Source organism: Orycteropus afer, unplaced genomic scaffold (genome assembly GCF_000298275.1).
Source record: "Orycteropus afer afer isolate SDZICR_OR568_19922 unplaced genomic scaffold, OryAfe1.0 scaffold00052, whole genome shotgun sequence".
NCBI lineage: Eukaryota > Metazoa > Chordata > Mammalia > Tubulidentata > Orycteropodidae > Orycteropus > Orycteropus afer.
In genome coordinates this window covers 3,643,847-3,660,748 of record NW_006921639.1, presented here as the reverse complement: position 1 = coordinate 3,660,748, position 16,902 = coordinate 3,643,847, and the positions used below count along the sequence as shown (strand labels likewise).

General features: G+C 42.4%; 1 protein-coding gene across 1 annotated transcript in view; it reads right to left on the bottom strand.

Moving 5' to 3' along the window:
• Window positions 1–351: 351 nt before the first annotated feature.
• WDFY4 (WDFY family member 4) overlaps window positions 352–16,902 on the bottom strand; it is a 532,480-nt gene continuing 515,929 nt past the window's right edge. The window contains exons 57-61 of the mRNA XM_042780664.1: window positions 8,365–8,544; window positions 7,021–7,203; window positions 6,069–6,153; window positions 1,801–1,912; window positions 352–418 (exon numbers count right to left, since the gene is read on the bottom strand). Coding sequence (XP_042636598.1) covers window positions 352–418; window positions 1,801–1,912; window positions 6,069–6,153; window positions 7,021–7,203; window positions 8,365–8,544 — 627 coding nt within the window. The remainder of the gene's footprint in view (window positions 419–1,800; window positions 1,913–6,068; window positions 6,154–7,020; window positions 7,204–8,364; window positions 8,545–16,902) is intronic.

Here is a 16,902-nt window from a genome sequence, read left to right as displayed (position 1 = left end):
ATTTTTTTTTTTCAGTGCAATAAATCCTTTGATAAGACGACTTTGAGTAATTTATTGTGAAGCATAGCTTCAGCAACTATCATCAAGCTGCCTACAGGCCCCTCAACGTGTGCTCTTGTCCTTCTTGTAGAAACACATCTTTCTGGAATCAAAGGTGGAGTTCCTGAGGCCATGGAGAGGGTTGAGTGGGCTCTGATTGCCATGGGGGTGGGGGAGGTCCTGGGGTTTCCTTTGCAGCCAAGCTCAGGTCCTGCATCACTGGGGCTTTTTACATGGTGCCATTGCCCTCAGAGCACACCAGCTGCTGCTCTGGAGCCTTCCAAGGAGGTGCCCAGTGCTGTCTCTTTCCTCCTACCCATCTGCAGACCAGCAGAAGATTCTCCCCTTCTCATCACCAACCAGGAGTTTGGTTTGGTTTCTTGGGAAGAGAATGAAAACACAAGGGTGTTAAAGGCAAGCATGTGAATTTAACAGTCAGGAAACTGCAATATGGGGGTTCAATTCTAGATCCACTGCCCACACTTAGCCTCATCTTCTTGGAAACAGGGGAATGAAGGGTGAGACTATTTGTGTCATTACAGAACCCCAGGGACATTTTGAGCTGTGATTAATGGCTCCCAAAGAACTGAAGGGGAGCTGAAAGAAACCCAGGCGCCAAGGAACAAAGCTGGGTCCTGCCTTTTTTCTCCAATATCATCAGATGTCTCCCTGTCCTGTGAGAGACACAGCCAGTCCTCAGGACAGAACACATTTCAAATTCTCCAGCAAAGAGTTCAGTACTGGACTTTTATTCCTCCTTCCCTCACCCTCCCAGTCCCACCCACCTCAACCTGGCACTTCAAATGCAATGTGGTTTCCCACATGGAAACCAGAATGCCCCACTCCAGGGCAATGAGGAAAGAACTTGGCTCTTGAAGGCCAACAATCTATTGAGGCAATTTCTTAGTTGTAGATGGAAGTTAGTAACAGTAACTACCTCCCCTGGGTTATTGGGAGGAATAAAATAATACATACAGAGGGAAGTGTCTGACACTTGTCATTCTATATTGTTAGCTGCTGTTGAGTTTGCCCCCAACTCTTGACAATCCCATGCTCAATGGAATGAAAAGCTGCCCAGTCCTCCAACACCACCATAGTCAAAAAAAGACTATCTTAGTCTGGAAGCTTCACTGAAACATGTTTGGAATCATAGCAACTTGCAAGCCCCCATTGATGGGTGGTGGCTGTGTATGAGGTGTACTGGCCAGGAATTGAACCCAAATCTTCCATATACACAAAAACAAACACATTGCTGTTGAGTCGGATCTGACTCATAGCAACCTCTCCTTGAGTTTCCAAGGCGGTATCACTACAGATGTAGATTGCCCAACCTTGCTTCTGAGGAGTGGCTGGTTGGTAGAAAGTGAAAATTTTACCACTGAACCACCAATCGCCTCATGTTAACTTAGAGCCCTCAAAAGACATTTTCTGTTAATGTAGGATAATCATGATATCAAATGTTATATGAGTATTGGAGATAAGGACAAAAGTTCCTCTTTAGAATAAAATTATAAAACTATATATTCTATTCTACTTTTTGTATTAATTTATGAATTCATAATATTCAAGAGAAAGAGAGTAAGCATGTATGTGTTTAAAACATCTTCTAGGGCCCTGCACAGGCCACCTCGCCTATCTGGCATGTATGGGACCCTTCTAGGTTCTTGCAGGGAGGTGGCCTGAGCCCAGGGCCTCTGGACTTGCCTAGAGGTGGCTGTGGCGCCCTCTGCTGGAGGCCTGGAGAAACCAGGTGGTAGTTACCTGGACACAGACAGAGCTGTCACTGCAGGGCTAGTCTTACTGGGCTTCCCCGTCAAAGCAACACTGACATCCAGCTCTCGGCACAGGGCCAGATTCTTCTCCCACTTGTGACCTGTGAGCAAAGTCCAAGAGAATATTTAGAAAGCCCTGAATGGCTTTACACATGTGCATATCTATACATAGGAATGCAAACACACACACACACATTCATATTTGTGGTCAGCAAGTTGTTAAATTGAGGGGGAAAATATATTTAATCTTGGCCTGTGCTGTTGCAAAAAGGGCCGTCCCAATTTAATTTGCAGGCTGTGATAGTTACATGTGCTGACGTGCTGCGGTATCCATTGTGTACCAAATTGGATTTGTGTATTATTGCTTTCTAAATTGCATGCCTAGTTCAGCAAAATTGTTCATCAGTGTTTACTGGCTTTATGCTTAATAAGATGCCCCACAATACCTTGCTGCCAGGATGTAATGCAGCCCATAATTGCCTAGTAAAAATAAATTGCATAAAGTCGGCATTATCAACTTATCTAAATCCTCTCACACCACAACCAATAATTAAATGCTGAGAACTTTTTTTTTTTTTAAATATATAACTCAATGATTGTTACTTCACTCATTATAATGACTGCATTTGGAGACAGGCACTAATTCCTTTCATGTGGAGAGTGGGATGGAGAGATCATCCAGTGGGACAAAGCCCAGTAAAGTCACTCCAATGGTGTCAGGGCAGGAAAGAAGCTGATGTTCCAGCTATTCTGGGGTGGCCACCTCTGTGCAGACAGCCCTGTGTGCCAGGAAATGCAAGAAGGGTACAGGGGGTGCTGCCTTGAAGCAGAACAAGGCAATTTAAAGTTTATGCACAACTCCAAACAAGCTTTTCTCAAGTACTTGTAATGTATCAGATTGATTCCTAATCTAGAGGGTGATCCTTGAAATGAATAGAACTCCACGAGGTTGGTCTTTGTTGCAAATGACAAATGAATTCAAAGTAGAAATCAGGTTGTATCTGCCCACAAATGCAGTATCTTTAATATCTTCAAAGATCTAGTTTCTTGAACCATAAGACATTTGAGGGATGCAGCAATACATTCCAAGAGGACGTATGTGCAAATGCCATGTGTCGTGCCCAATATTAGTTCCTGTACAGCCAAATTGTTTTGAACACTAGTAGGAGAATATGCTTCCTTAACAAAGAACTTCAATGGATTAGGTTTATAGCATCTGCCCATGAATTTGTTTATTCCAAACTGTGGCCAAGGCTGATTTTCAGAAATGTTTATGCCCTTGTGTCATTTCATCAGAATCCTGCTTTGAACGGTAATCAGAATCCTGGCAAGTCACTGTATGAGGCAGTGGTGACCTCGGATCAGGACAATCAGGAGGAGAAGGAGTGGACTCCTTAGGGCCTCCTGTGGGTCTGAAACCATCTTGTAAGTTTTCTAATGTCATCAACTCATGTGCTCACAGACAAGAAACTGATAGGAGTCTAAGAAAATGGTTGTTGTGACCTGTATTTTGTTCAGCACATTCTTGTCTACATCTATACTTTTTGTCATCAGCACTCTCAAGTTAGGTAGTATGAGAAATGCTTCCCTTTGACAGAGGAGAAAATTGAGGCCTAGAGAAGTTGCTGGTGACAGAGATGGGTCTAATGCCTTGTTTCTTGCCTTCTATCTTACTTTTCATTTTTCTAGATCCCTTACAGATAAGCACAGCCTTATCACAGTTCCTGATCCTGAACAGAAACAGAGATGCTGGCACTCCCAGATACAGTGGAATGGCCTTGGTGTGTCCTTTGTTCATCTGCATATCCATCCATTCACCACCCAGCTTCTTTCTCAGATATCCATTACTAACCATGGGCTGAGCTAATGCCTTTAGCTTAATGGGCCTTGATAGCTTCAGAAATGGGCAGTTGAGCCCAAGACTGAAATGGAGTGTTCTCGGGCTTATGATAGAACAAAGACCATGTACTATTTCTACTCCGAGTGGGAAGAGGGGAGGGTTTGGCCCCAGTTCTCACAAGAAGTGTCTAGAGTTTCTGAGAATACACAAGCCCTATACTTCTTTCCTTTCATGCTGAGATGGATTGATTCTGTGGTCTCAAAGTTGTTGTTGTTAGTTGTCTTGAGTCAGCCTTCGATAGAGACTTCATAAACAACAGAACAAAACACTGGACAGTCCTGGGCCAGCCCCATGATTGTTGTTGTTGTTGTTTTGCCATCGAGTCGGCCCCAACTCATAGCGACCCCTCCTTGGGTTTCCGAGGCAGTATCACTACGGAAGTAAGAATGCCCAATCTTGCAGATAAGACCATTGTGATCATAGGGTTTTCACTGGCTGATTTTCAGAAGTAGCTAACCAGGCCTTTCTTCCTGGTACATTAGTCTACAAACTCCAGAGCACCATAGCAAACCTCATCATAGAAACATCATAGCAACATGTAAGCTTCCACTGACAGACAGCTGGTGGCTGTACATGAGGTGCATTGTCCAGGAATCCAAGCCATGTTTTTTTCATGGAAGGCAAAAATTCTACCACCAATGCTCTGGTCCCAAAGTATCCTAGAGATATAAGGATTAGTGAACTGTGGCTGGATGCGGTTGTGGATACTCATGGGGTCACTGCTCTGAGTCAGCTCAGGCTGTTGAGAAAGGCCACTGGATCATGATCTCTTGGCAGGAAGAGATTCCCAAGGCACAGCTTAGGCCCTGTCATAGAGGAGAGGTTGACCACATGCCTGTGCCTGGTCACATGAAAGAAAAATTCTTCAGTGAAAGACTCAATAAATCAAGGAGCATGTGATGCATTTTAGAAATGAACTGATTAAAAACAGTTTTTTTTCAGAAGGCAGCCTCCAGCAATCCAGAAATTCTCTTTGGTGGATGATAACAGGTTCCAGAATGCAGAACAAACAGGTGGTTACCAGAAGGTCTGTGATACAGGAGAATTCTCACTTTGTACTAACATATCCCTTTTAACCACAAGGACCTAGGAAAGATGTCTCAACTCAACTCTGGTCCAAGGAGCAGGAGACAATCTTTGGTGATGACAAAGCTTATGTGAAAGGCTGGCTGCATTGGAGAAGGTGAAGATGATGGTGGGGGCAGTTATGACAGCTGTGATGGTAACCGAGGTGGGGACAGCTTTGATGGTGATTTTTGTGGAGGTGGTGATTTCAGTGGTTGTGGTGATGTTGGTGATGATGGAGATAACAGTAGCAGTGGTATCTGTAGTGAAGATCATTCTGGTAGTGGCTGTGGGTGTTATGGTGGCAGCAGTGGCAATAATAGTAGTGATAAACTTGCTGCATAATTTTGGGCAGATTATTGAACACTGCTGTGTCTCAGTTTTCTCATCTATGATATGGGTATCATAGTAATACCCACTTGGTAGGGTTGCTGTGAGAAATAAAGAATGTATGGTCAGCCTTCTACCACTATAGACCTTAATTAAACTGTGGTTGTGGTGTTGGTGGTTGCAGTGGCTGTGATGGTAGAAGATGGAACAGATTTTCTTACTACAGTCTCATCTGCTACAACTCAAAGAGGGCTTCGTCCAGAATAGTGGCTTTCTTATTTTGGTGCACATCAAACTCAGCTGGGAAGCTTGTCACCTCTTTCCCAATTGCCAAAATCTTTTTCAGCAAGTTGGGTTGAGGAAGTCGACCTGAGATCTATATTTTTAATAAGTGTCCTAGTGATTCTAATGCAGACAGTGCTCAGACCCTTTTTGAGGAGCTTGCCACAGAGAGTTGTGTGGTTGAGCTTGAGACTAGGGGGCAGGTTGAGGCAGGATAGGACCACTTCTTCTTCTCTTGGGACACCCCAAAGTCCTCCCTTTCTTCCTATCTGCAGCCCAGCTGCCAGGCCAATAGCCAGCTGGGCCCAAGCCCTGGACTGGGAAGTTTGACATTGGAGAGTCATCCAGGCAGAGAGTGAGCTAAAATCAAGCCCCCCCTAAAGCTTAGGACTCCCTAAAAACCATCATGGCTCCTGTCCCCATGCCAAATAGCATCACAGAGCTTGTAGAGGCCCAACACTCAACAGGGCTTCTCCACTGCTTCACATTCCACCAGCAGCTAGCTCACAGTCAAGACAACATCCCCTTCCCCTCTGAAAACCTAGCAGCAATCCTGAGAGCCTCTCAGCTTCTCTGGGGCCTGCAGATTTGGGTGGAACTGTGGCCTAGGCCTAAGGACAGATGGGGCAGGGAGGGTCCATGCCAGGTCCAGGCAAGCTGTATCCTTAGTGGGCAGGTACCTTTTGGGCTTGAAGGCTGAGCTGAGGAGTCCTCTGCCACCGTGTGCCCAGAAGCAGACATCTTCACATCCTCAGTCTTCCAAATCTGTCCAAAAGAGAAAATGCCTTGAGATAAGGTAGAGACCCTGCGTGGGCCCTAAGAGAATAAGTAGAGCTTGGCCTCAGTTTTACTTCTGATGCTAATTTATTCTCAGGAAAACTTTATTTAGGCTTTAGTTTTCCTGTGAAAGCTTTGGCTGCTCAAAATTGCAGCTTGGGAGGAGTTCAGCACCCTACCCCTCCTCATGAAGAAGCTTTAGACTTCTCTAGTAGTAGAAGGCAAGGGCAGAGGCTTAAACAACTGCAAGGAGCTCATAAACCTGGGCAACTCTCCTCAGGAGCCAATTTCTTTCTTTCTTTCTTCTTTTTTTTTTTTTTTTTTGCTGCTAACCAGAAGGCTGGTGGTTCAAACCCACCAGCCACTCCTTGGAAGGAAGATTGGGCAATCTACTTCAGGAGCTAATTTCTGAGGAGCATATCTCCACTGTATCCCGAAAGTGTAAGTGTAAGTGTATCTTTCTTTCCCTGACTTACAGGACAGACACCCAGTGGCTAATTCACTCGTATTTCCCTACGTAATGCCCCTTTGCCCTCCCTGCAGCCATCCACAGACAGCCCACTCAGTTGTGCCCCTCTATACACCCCATGCCCTACCCACTGGCCTCAGCCTGTTTATCAGTGCCTCTTTGCACAGCTTGTCATGTGCTCTGAATATAGATTTGCTGTTGCTAGAGGACAGGGACCAGCCTTAATTTAAGCCTCAATTTAAATGCCTTGCCTTGCCCTCACTTGCTGTGGGCGCTAAGTCTGGAAAGGCCTAAATGTGTAATTGCAGATTTGGACCCCTGGAAGAAGTGAACAAAATAGAGATCAAAACATTACCATGACTTGGTTCTGCCCAAGATATACCTACCCGGACCATGCCATTCTGACTCCCCGTGATGATGACATGGCTTGTATCCCATGCTGGTCCCTCCATTACACAGCAGCAGGTTATGGCTCCTTCTGGGCCCCAGGCTGTGGCAATGCTGGCCAGGGGTTGTCCATTGACTGTCCATAGGGACATGTGGGCTCCAGCACAGGAGACAATGGTGCCCTGTAACAATACAAGCTAGAATCACTGCCTGTCCATCCCTCTGACACTTACTTAGCCACCCAGTTTGTATACCCAAACACTTCAACCTGTCATCTTCTGAACCAGGGTACCCCAAGACTCTTCAGGGCACTTACTTCTTAGAAGCTAACTCATAGGTCAATTGTGTTTTTAGTCAACTGAAAACTCTTTGCTCTTTGGCAACTGTAATCATGTCTTTAGATACTGCTTTTCCCAGCACATACTAAGTGGTTCACTACCTGGACTCCTTCCACAAAACTCTCCTAACAGATACTGAATGACATAGACTGTCATGGGGACTTCCCTTGGCTCTGGACACTGGGCCTACATCTAGCCAGCCTTGCCCCCATGAAGAAGTTTTAGACTTCTCTAGTAGAATGCAAGGGCAGAGGCTCCAACAACTGCAAGTAGCTCATAAACTTGGGCAATGCTCCTCAAGAGCCAATTTCTTTCTTTCTTTCTTTTTTTGACTGCTAATCAGAAGGCTGGTGGTTCAAACCCACCAGCCACTCCTTGGAAGGAAGATTGGGCAATCTACTTCAGGAGCCAATTTCTGAGGAGCATATCTCCACTGTATCCTGAAAGTTCTTGTCTGGAGTCATTACTCCTCAAGCTCTGTCTATGCTGTGCCCAGTGAAGTAGTAGCCACTGTCACTGAGGACCCACAGAGCCATCTGGGACCATGCCAATGTTGGGAGGCACACAATACACATGATACACACACACACACACACACACACGATATATATCACCTTTGATAGTCAGCATGGAGGGACAAGCAGAGATCCTTGCCAGGGTGATAAGAGGCACCTGCCAAGCACTGATTTGCAATCCATGAGCTGAATTTCTTAAATCAAGCCCAGGAAGACCCTCACCAAAGCCAAATCTTCCTGTACCATCTCCCTGATGGCCATGCAGAACAGACTCCTCAGCAAAAAGCAAGAGCTAGACCCAGTGTTGTGTGTGTTGATGGCTGCACTCTGCTCCTATAGTGCATGTGCCATACATTTGGGGCCTGCTCATCATCCTGGGTAGTTAGCACTTCCCTGCCCCGGGGCTTTTTCTCAGGACATTGTCCATCATGCTTCCATGAAGGCTCACAGACACAAGTAGGACACAAACACTGAGAAACAAAGGTCTCACCGAGATGTCACTGATGGCTATGGCAGAGATGCCCTCCCGGTGAGCAGGCAGGCGGGCTACATGTGTGAGGTGGTCCAAGTCCCACAAGATGCAAGTACAGTCCTGGGAGCCGCTCACCAGGAGGCTAAAGGTGATCGACACTGCCAGGCATGTAACAGCCTTTGTGTGCCCATACAAGGCCTGGAGACAAGAGACACTGGTTATGAGAGAGGTTTCTCAATTCAGTTATTTGGAGAGATGATCCTTCCCTTCCTTTTATCACTGGTACCAGATGCAGAAACAGAGATGTAGAGTTGTTTGTTGTTGTTGTTATTTGCCATCGAGTCAGACCTGACTCACAGTGACCCCTTCTTGGGTTTCTGAAATGGTATCGCTACGGAAGTAGATTGCCCAACCACTCTGTCATTCCAAAGCCTGTGTGCATGTGTGTATGTGTGTGTATACTCATGTGTATTTATCCATGTTCCATCCATTTTCATGAGCTGAGGCCTGGCTGGGCATAATCAGTAGCTGTTTTTACCTTAGCCAAGCAGATACCAGCATGCTCCTTATAATTTGTGCTCCCCTCATTTGTCTTGCCACCATCCCTCTGTCAGTTTAGCATAGTGTGGTGGCTTGCATGTCGGTATAATGCTGGAAGCTATACCATTAACATTTAAAATAGCAGCAGGGTCACCCATGATGGACAGATTTCAGCAAAGCTTCCAGACTAAGGGAGACTAAGAAGAAAGGTTGGTGATCTACTTCTAAAAATTAGCCAATGAAAACCTTATGGAGCACAACAGAATATTTTCTGATATAGTGCTGGAAGATGAGCCCCTAGGTTGGAAGGCACTCAAAATACACAGAGTCAGCAACAATGGACTCAAATATACCGATGATCATAAAGATGGTACAGGACCAGACAACATTTCATTCTGTTATCCACCAAGTTGCCTTGAGTAGGAGGTGGCTCGATGGCAACTAATAAAAATTCCTTCATTGATTGCTTCTGCCTTTCAATATGGTGAGGTACTGGATACTTTGGGACATTTTAATTCCTGGCTAGTCTGAAGACAACATGCCTTCCTTAGATGGGAAGTGCCTATGCCATAGGCTGGTCCACTCATTCCTGGAAACCTCTCCTATAAGCAGCAGGGCAGATGCAGTTGCATTAATGAATAACACATGTAGGCCTTTTGACTCAGAACATCTCTCTGGATCTACAGCTCCTGTGCCAGTTCTACTTCCCTGCCTTCCTGGCTGTCTCCTGTGGTTAGAAAGAACTGAAGATTCAGTTCTGGGAAGAGAAACAGAAAGTTCCTATGAAATCATTTGCTTTCATCAATTCAGTTAGACAGCTTCTGTTTTCTGATGATGTCTCAAATCTTCTTCCATAGGTGGTATCCAGAAGCTTGCCAGCACCATCTGCTTAGTGACACTTCAGAACCTATGGAGGACAAGCCAGAGTCCATAGTAGAACTTTTAATTGATGTGACTGAGCAAAGTGATAGCTTCAAAAAATTATGCTCAGCATCCCTAACCCAAATAAGTGTGCAGTTGTATCTGTCCTGGGGACAGAAGTTTACTATTAGGTGAGCCAGGTAATCCTGTTCCCAAAATCCATCTCAATCACCTCTCTGGCTGATTCCAGAGCATAAAAGATACATGTGTACACAGAATACCTCAGATTGGGCTCAGCTGGCAGCCCCGGGTGGTTGTGATGGGGACCATGCCATTACTAGCAGCAGTGAACCGAAGGTACCAGTGGGTCTGGCAGGATTCTCCAGCATCTGTGGGATGCATTCACAGGGAGGCATCCTTCAGCCAGACATGGACATACAACCATACATGGGCCAGGCTAGACCCCACAGAAGCCAAAACCTGAGGGTCTGGCCTGAGACCATAAGTCACTCTGCTGCTATGTGGCCCAAGAGTATGACCTGAATCTATAAAACTTCAAAAGTCACATCTTTTAAATTTTGACCTAATCTCCTAGCCTTTTTCATGGTTTAGTATTCAGGGGCTAGTGTGTTTCTGAGGTATTCTTATTTCTGAGGTACTCTCAGTGTTCCAAATTTGAGTGTGCAGGAGAATCCTCTGGAAGACTGTGAACACCCTGTTTCTGGGCTCTGCCCCATGAGCTTCTGATCCCATAGGTCTTGGATAGGGCCAAGGAGGCACAGGTCTAACAGGCTTCTAGGTGATGCTGCTGGTCTGTGTACCACACTTGGGGAACTATGCCTTACTGCATTCAAGATAAATTGTTGTTAGTGCCCTTAAGTTGGCTTTGACTCATGGTTGAGCCAATGTACATAGAATTAAATGTTGCCCTGTCCTCCACCATATTCATGATTAATGGTATACTGGAGTTAATTGTTGGCCACTGTGTATATCTTCCAGCACTGTACTGGACAATATTAAATTATGATCCACAGGATTTTGGAAGGAAGAAGTGGTTTTAAATCTGTTCTCCACTGGCTCTTTAGTTTTTTTCAAGAAAGTGCTTCTCCTCAAGGCCAGTGAGATAATTTCATTGCATGTTCTCACATCTAACTAAATAAGCCAAAAATCTCTGAAAATAATTCCCAGTGTTGGTTACATTGTAGTAAGAATGGTACTCTTAATTGTCAGTAACATTGTAAAACTATCCACCACATAAATAAAACAATGGAAAAGAATCACATGTTCATATTAATCAATGCAGAAAAGACATTTCACAAAATCCAAAACTCACTCCTGATTAAAATTCTCAGAAAAATAGAAATAGAAGAGAAATTTCTTAACATAATTAAGGGCATGCACAAAAAACCAATGGCCAACATTTTCCCCAATAGAGAGTGAAAACATTTCCCTCATGAGCAGGAACCAGACAAGGATGCTCTTTAACATCATTTCTATTCAATATTGTATTGGAACACCTACCCAGAGCAATAAGGCAAGAAAGGGAAATACAAGGCATCCAAATTAGGAAGAAGGAAAACTATCTCTATTTTCAGAAGATATGATCCTATACGTAGCAAATCATAAGCCTTGACAAGAAAACTACTGGAAGTAGAAACATTCAGCAAAGTGGCAGGGTATAAGATCAACCTACAAAAATCAGTTGGATTCCTCTACACTAACAAAGAGAACTCTGCAAAGGAAATAAAGAAAGCAATACTATTTACAAGACCCACCCAAAAGATGAAATAATTAGGAATAAATTTAACCAGATTTAATAGATTTTTTAAAAAATCTAAACCAAAAAAAGAAAGAAAGAAAAGAAAAACCAAATACAAACACTACAATAAGAAAGCAAAAGAGACTTACATAAATGGAAGATTATATCATGCTCATGGATAGGGAGACTTAACATTGTGAAAATGTCAATACCACCCAAAGCAATCTACAGATGTAATGTGATCCTAATCTAGATTCCATCAGCATTCTCTAAAGAGATGGAAAAAATAATCACCAACTTTATATGGAAAGGAAAAAGTACCCTGGAGAAGCAAAGCACTACTAAAGAGGAAGAACAAAATAGGAGGCCTCATGCTCCCTGATCTCAAAACCTACTATACACCCACAGTAGTCATATCAGCCTGGTACTGGTACAATGAGAGAAACATAGATTAATGGAGCAGAATTGTACTGGTACAATGAGAGAAACATAGATTAATGGAACCCAGAAGTAAATCCATCCACCTAGAGAGAGTTGATATTCAACAAAGGGCTGAAATCAATTAAATGGGGAAGAGATAATCTCTTTAACAAACAATGGCAAAACTGGACATGTTTGCAGGAAAATGAAACAGGAGCCAAACCTCACACCATAAGTAAAAACTAACTCAAGATGAAAACCTAACTCAAGATCAAAAACCTAAAGGTAAAGCCTAAAACTATAAAGATCAGCAAAGAAAAAAATAGGGACAAACTTAGGGGCCCTAATTTATTGCATACATAGACTATCAAATATAACTAAAAATGTACAAATAGTAGAAGACAAACTAGACAACTAGACCCTCCTAAAAGATAAACAGTTATGCACATCAAAGGGGTACAAAGAGAACCTATAGTCTAGGAAAAAAGTTTGGAAACAGTATGTCTTACAAAGGACTCATCTCTAAAATTTATAGAAAATTTCAATATCTCAACAAAAAAGGACAAACTATGCAATTTAAAAATGGGCAGAAGATGGAAATTTCATCAAAGAAGACATTCAGTGGCCAAAAAACACATGAAGAAATATGATCATTAGCCATTAGAGAAATGGAGATCAAAATGAGATATCACTCCAGCAATAATAACAGAGTTAAAAAAAAAAAAAAGGAAACAATAAATGCTAGCAAGGGTATGGAGAGATTGGAACTCTCGTACACTGCTGGTGGGACTGTAAAATGGTACAACTGCTATGGAAAATGATACGGCACTTCCTTAAAAAGTTGGAAATAGAAATACCCTATGATCCAGCAATCCCACTACTAGGTATGTATCCTAGAGAAATAAGAGCCATGACATGGTTAGATATCTGCACACCCATGTTCACAGCAGCATTATTAACAACAGCAGAAAAATATAAACAACCTAAATGCCGATTAACAGATGAATGGGTAAACAAACTATGGTCCATACACACAATAGCATATATGCAATATTAAAAAACATGAAGAATCCATAAAACAGTTCATAACATCAATGAACCTGGAGGACATTATGCTGTGTGAATTAAGTCAATCACTAATGGTCAAATATTATAGAGACCACTGTTATAAAAATTAAGAAAAGGTTTATACACAGAAAGAAATATTCTTTTATGGTTATCAGAGATGGTAGGGGAAGGGATGGTAAATCACTAAACACACACGTATTAACTTAGATAAAGAGAAAAGTGGGATACAATAAGAAGACAGTCAGCACAAAAGACATTGAGAGTTGCATGAGGGTAAAAAACAACAAAGGCAAATATTATTACATGCACAATCATGCAGTAACAGTAAAAACAAACAATAGTCTATGAATATGTATGTAAGTAGACATGCAAGCTAAATAGATGTGGGAAGGTGAATAGAAGTATACCCAAGAGTATATATAGGCATGGAACAGGATATTTCTACATGTGTATTTGAATGTGCTTCAAATATGTCCATGGGTATAGTAGAACATACTGGTGGGGGGAAGGAAATTCTGAAAACTTGTTAGCCATAACCAAACATCTTGAGAGAATGAGTCACTGGGCTTGAGAGCTTAGGGCACTATCTTGAAGGACATCTAGGTCAACTGGCATAACAGTCAACGAAGACAATATTCTACATCCTACTTTGGTGTGCTCACTGGGATATTAAAAGCTTGTGAGCAGCCATGTAAAGCACAATTATTCATCTCTCCCCATCTGGAGCAAAGAAGAGTGAAGAAAATCAAATACACAAAAAAATAATAGTCTAAAGGACTAATGGACCATATGAACACTATCATCACAAAACTGAAAACAGAACTAGATGGTGCCCAGCTACCCTGCTGACTGCTCTGAAAGGGATCAAAATAGGAGGTCCTGGATAGAGTGGGAGAAAAATATAGAGCAAGACTCAAAATTAACAACAACAACAAAAAGACTTACTTATTAATGCAGGAAAAAGGAGGTTCTTACCACCTGTTGTGAGTAGAGTCACCTGTTGTGAGTAGAGTCAATCACCACAACAGGTTGAAGCAAAAGATTTATTGATTATGCCCAAGGAGACAGAGAGAATTGCTTTTTTAAAAAGTCTGTCTCCTCAAGCTGAGAAAAGCTTAGGATTTTTAAAGGGAGTTGGTCTAAGGGGTACGGGGGGTTTTGAGGAATGCTGATAATGCTTTCTTGTTTTGGGGATGAGTCTTTGCCTTGTGACTTTTCTGTTAATCTTCTGGTTAGTTATATCAAACTAGTCTTGGTCAGGAGAAGTTTTCAAGCTCCTTGCTCCTGCTCAGAAAGATCAACTCTACAAGGAGGGGAGAATGTGTGAGTGAGTATACTCAGGCCTCTCGGACTGCCAAGAATGTCTCTGTTTCCTCTTTATCTTGGTTTCTCCAAATTCAGTGTCTCTCTTCTCAGGGTTGTCTTGCCACCATAAACCCCAGTTATCAGCTGAAACAGGCCCTGGAGGTAAGCCATATGCTCAAAGGAATGTGTAAGCAGGAAAACAGTCCTAAAGGAATTATTGTCCAGGAAAGGGTCAGCTATTCTATTTGCATAGAGGGAAGGAGAGAGGAAAGAAAAAATAGAAAATTAATCTTTGTGATTAATGTCTGCTTTAGTCATGGCCCTTAGTTTGTTATACTTCTGTAGTTTCTCAGTAAAAAGGGTCTCTCATCATTCAACAATATGACAGAGCCTGGAAGAATTCTCCAGACTATGGCTCTTAGACACCCTTCAAGCCTGGAAGTGAACTTACCCCCATGACTCAACTTTCAGCCAAATGATAGACAGGTCTATAAGATGAACCAGGGAGGTACAAATGCCCTCCAATAGTCAATCATATGAGATCAAAAGGGTAATATTTGCTCAGGAATAAAACTGAGAAGGCTTGAAGGGATGGGAAAGAACAAATAGAAATGGTAAACACAGGGAGGAAGTGGGAAGAGTGCTGTTCCATTGTGGAGATATCAATCAATATCACAAAACAAAATGTGTATCAATTGTTCAACAACCAACTTGCTCTGTAAACGTTCATCCAAATCACAATAAAAAGTTCAAAAAAGGAAACAATTGGTCCAAAGAACTAATGGGCCATGCAAACTACAGACTCTAACTATTATGAGACAAGAACTACATGGTGCACGGCTACCACTACCAACTGCTCTGATTAGGATCACAATAGAAGGTCCTAGGCAGAGTGGGAGGAAAAAAAAAAAAGTAGAACAAAATTAAAAATCGAAAAAGATCAAACTTAATGGTCATAGAGACTAGTGGAACCTCTGAGACTGTGCTCTTTAGACATCCTTCAAGACTGGTACTGAATAACCCTCCACCCCCACTGGGATCAACTTTCAGCCAAAGAATAAACCTACAAATTAAACAGTAACACCAGGGAGGAATGGACTCCTCAGAACAATCAACCTAGAGGCCAAAAAGACAACATTTTCAAAAAAGCAAAGCTCAGGAGGCAGAAAGGGGCAGGAAAGTAGGAAGAATGGAACAGGGAAGCCCAGGGAAGAATTAGGAAGATGGCTGTTTAATTGTGGGGATTCCAACCAATAAATATCACAAAACAAAATGTGTATAAGTTGTTAAATGGAAAACTAATTTGCTCTGTAAAGTTTCCCTACAACCACAAAAGAAAGCTCAAAAAATAAAAGAATGATTTTTGGAAAGCATTATGCCATGCTCAGTAATTCTAATTTTTGAAATTTATCTTAAGGAAACAATTAATCAGAAGCAAACAATAATCTATATGTTTTCTGCAGCACTATTTAAAATAGTTAAAACTTGAAAACTACTTAATTATCTAGTTTTAGAAGAAATGGTTTATTAGACTGTGGTGTATTGACATAACAGAATAATTGAAATCTAATTTTACAGGAATGGAATAATATGGAACAATTAAAATGTAAATTATAGAGACTGTAGGAAAATGGAAACAATGTGACAAGCTAGGTGAAAATAGCAGAATAAGAAATTGTATGCAATGATTATAATGGCATAAATATGTATATTTGGGGATGTAATATAGGGAATTACTCTATTTTGAAGTGAATTTGATAATTTTCTTTATGTAATGTCTTTAAAAATAAAACACTTTTCAAATGATTTTCAAGCCTATTTAATGATGATTTCTCTGACTACCATCCAGGAAAGTCACCCTCACTGAGAGGCAGGTGGTCATCATGGCTGTGTTAGGCTCCGTGGGTAGATAACAAAGTGTTTGATTTTGTCTGGAAACTAAGAGCATGTGGGATTATCCAAACTTTCTCTTGATTTAGACCCAGGAAAGTGTGATAAATTATTTTTAATGGCATCAATATGGAGGCTTTTACAGTGTCTTCCTTTCTGAACTGGGCAGGGGGCAGCAAAGGGGGGCTTCTCAAGGCCACAGCTCAAGGAGTCTAAATAGCTGTTGACCTTGCCTCAGGGACAGAAACCCTCCAGAAAGGCTATGTGCAGCCTCTCCACTTTAAGCAACTCATGGATACCCCATGTGTGTCAAAGTAGAACTATGCTCCACAGGATTTTCAATGGCTGACTTTTTTGGAAGTAGATTTTTAGGCTTTTCTTGGAAGCCACTTCTAGGTACACTCAAACTTCCAGTCTTTCAGTTAGTAGCTAAGTGCATTGGCTGTTCAGACTACCTAAGGACTCCTCTCTCCACTTAGGCCAAAAATAAATAAAACAAGCCCAAAGGAGCAAGGAAACCTCCAGGGGCAACAGGAAACTTCCTCTCTCACAATGAATCTTTTGTTCATTCAATCTCGGAGTTGGCCACATGTATGGGTCAGCCCCAGGGTTACAGGTGAGGAGAGACAACTCAGGGATGCCCAAAGTAGCAGGCGGGAAGAGCAGGAGAAAGGGGATTAAAAGCCAGGAAGCCAGAGAGAAGAGCAATCAGC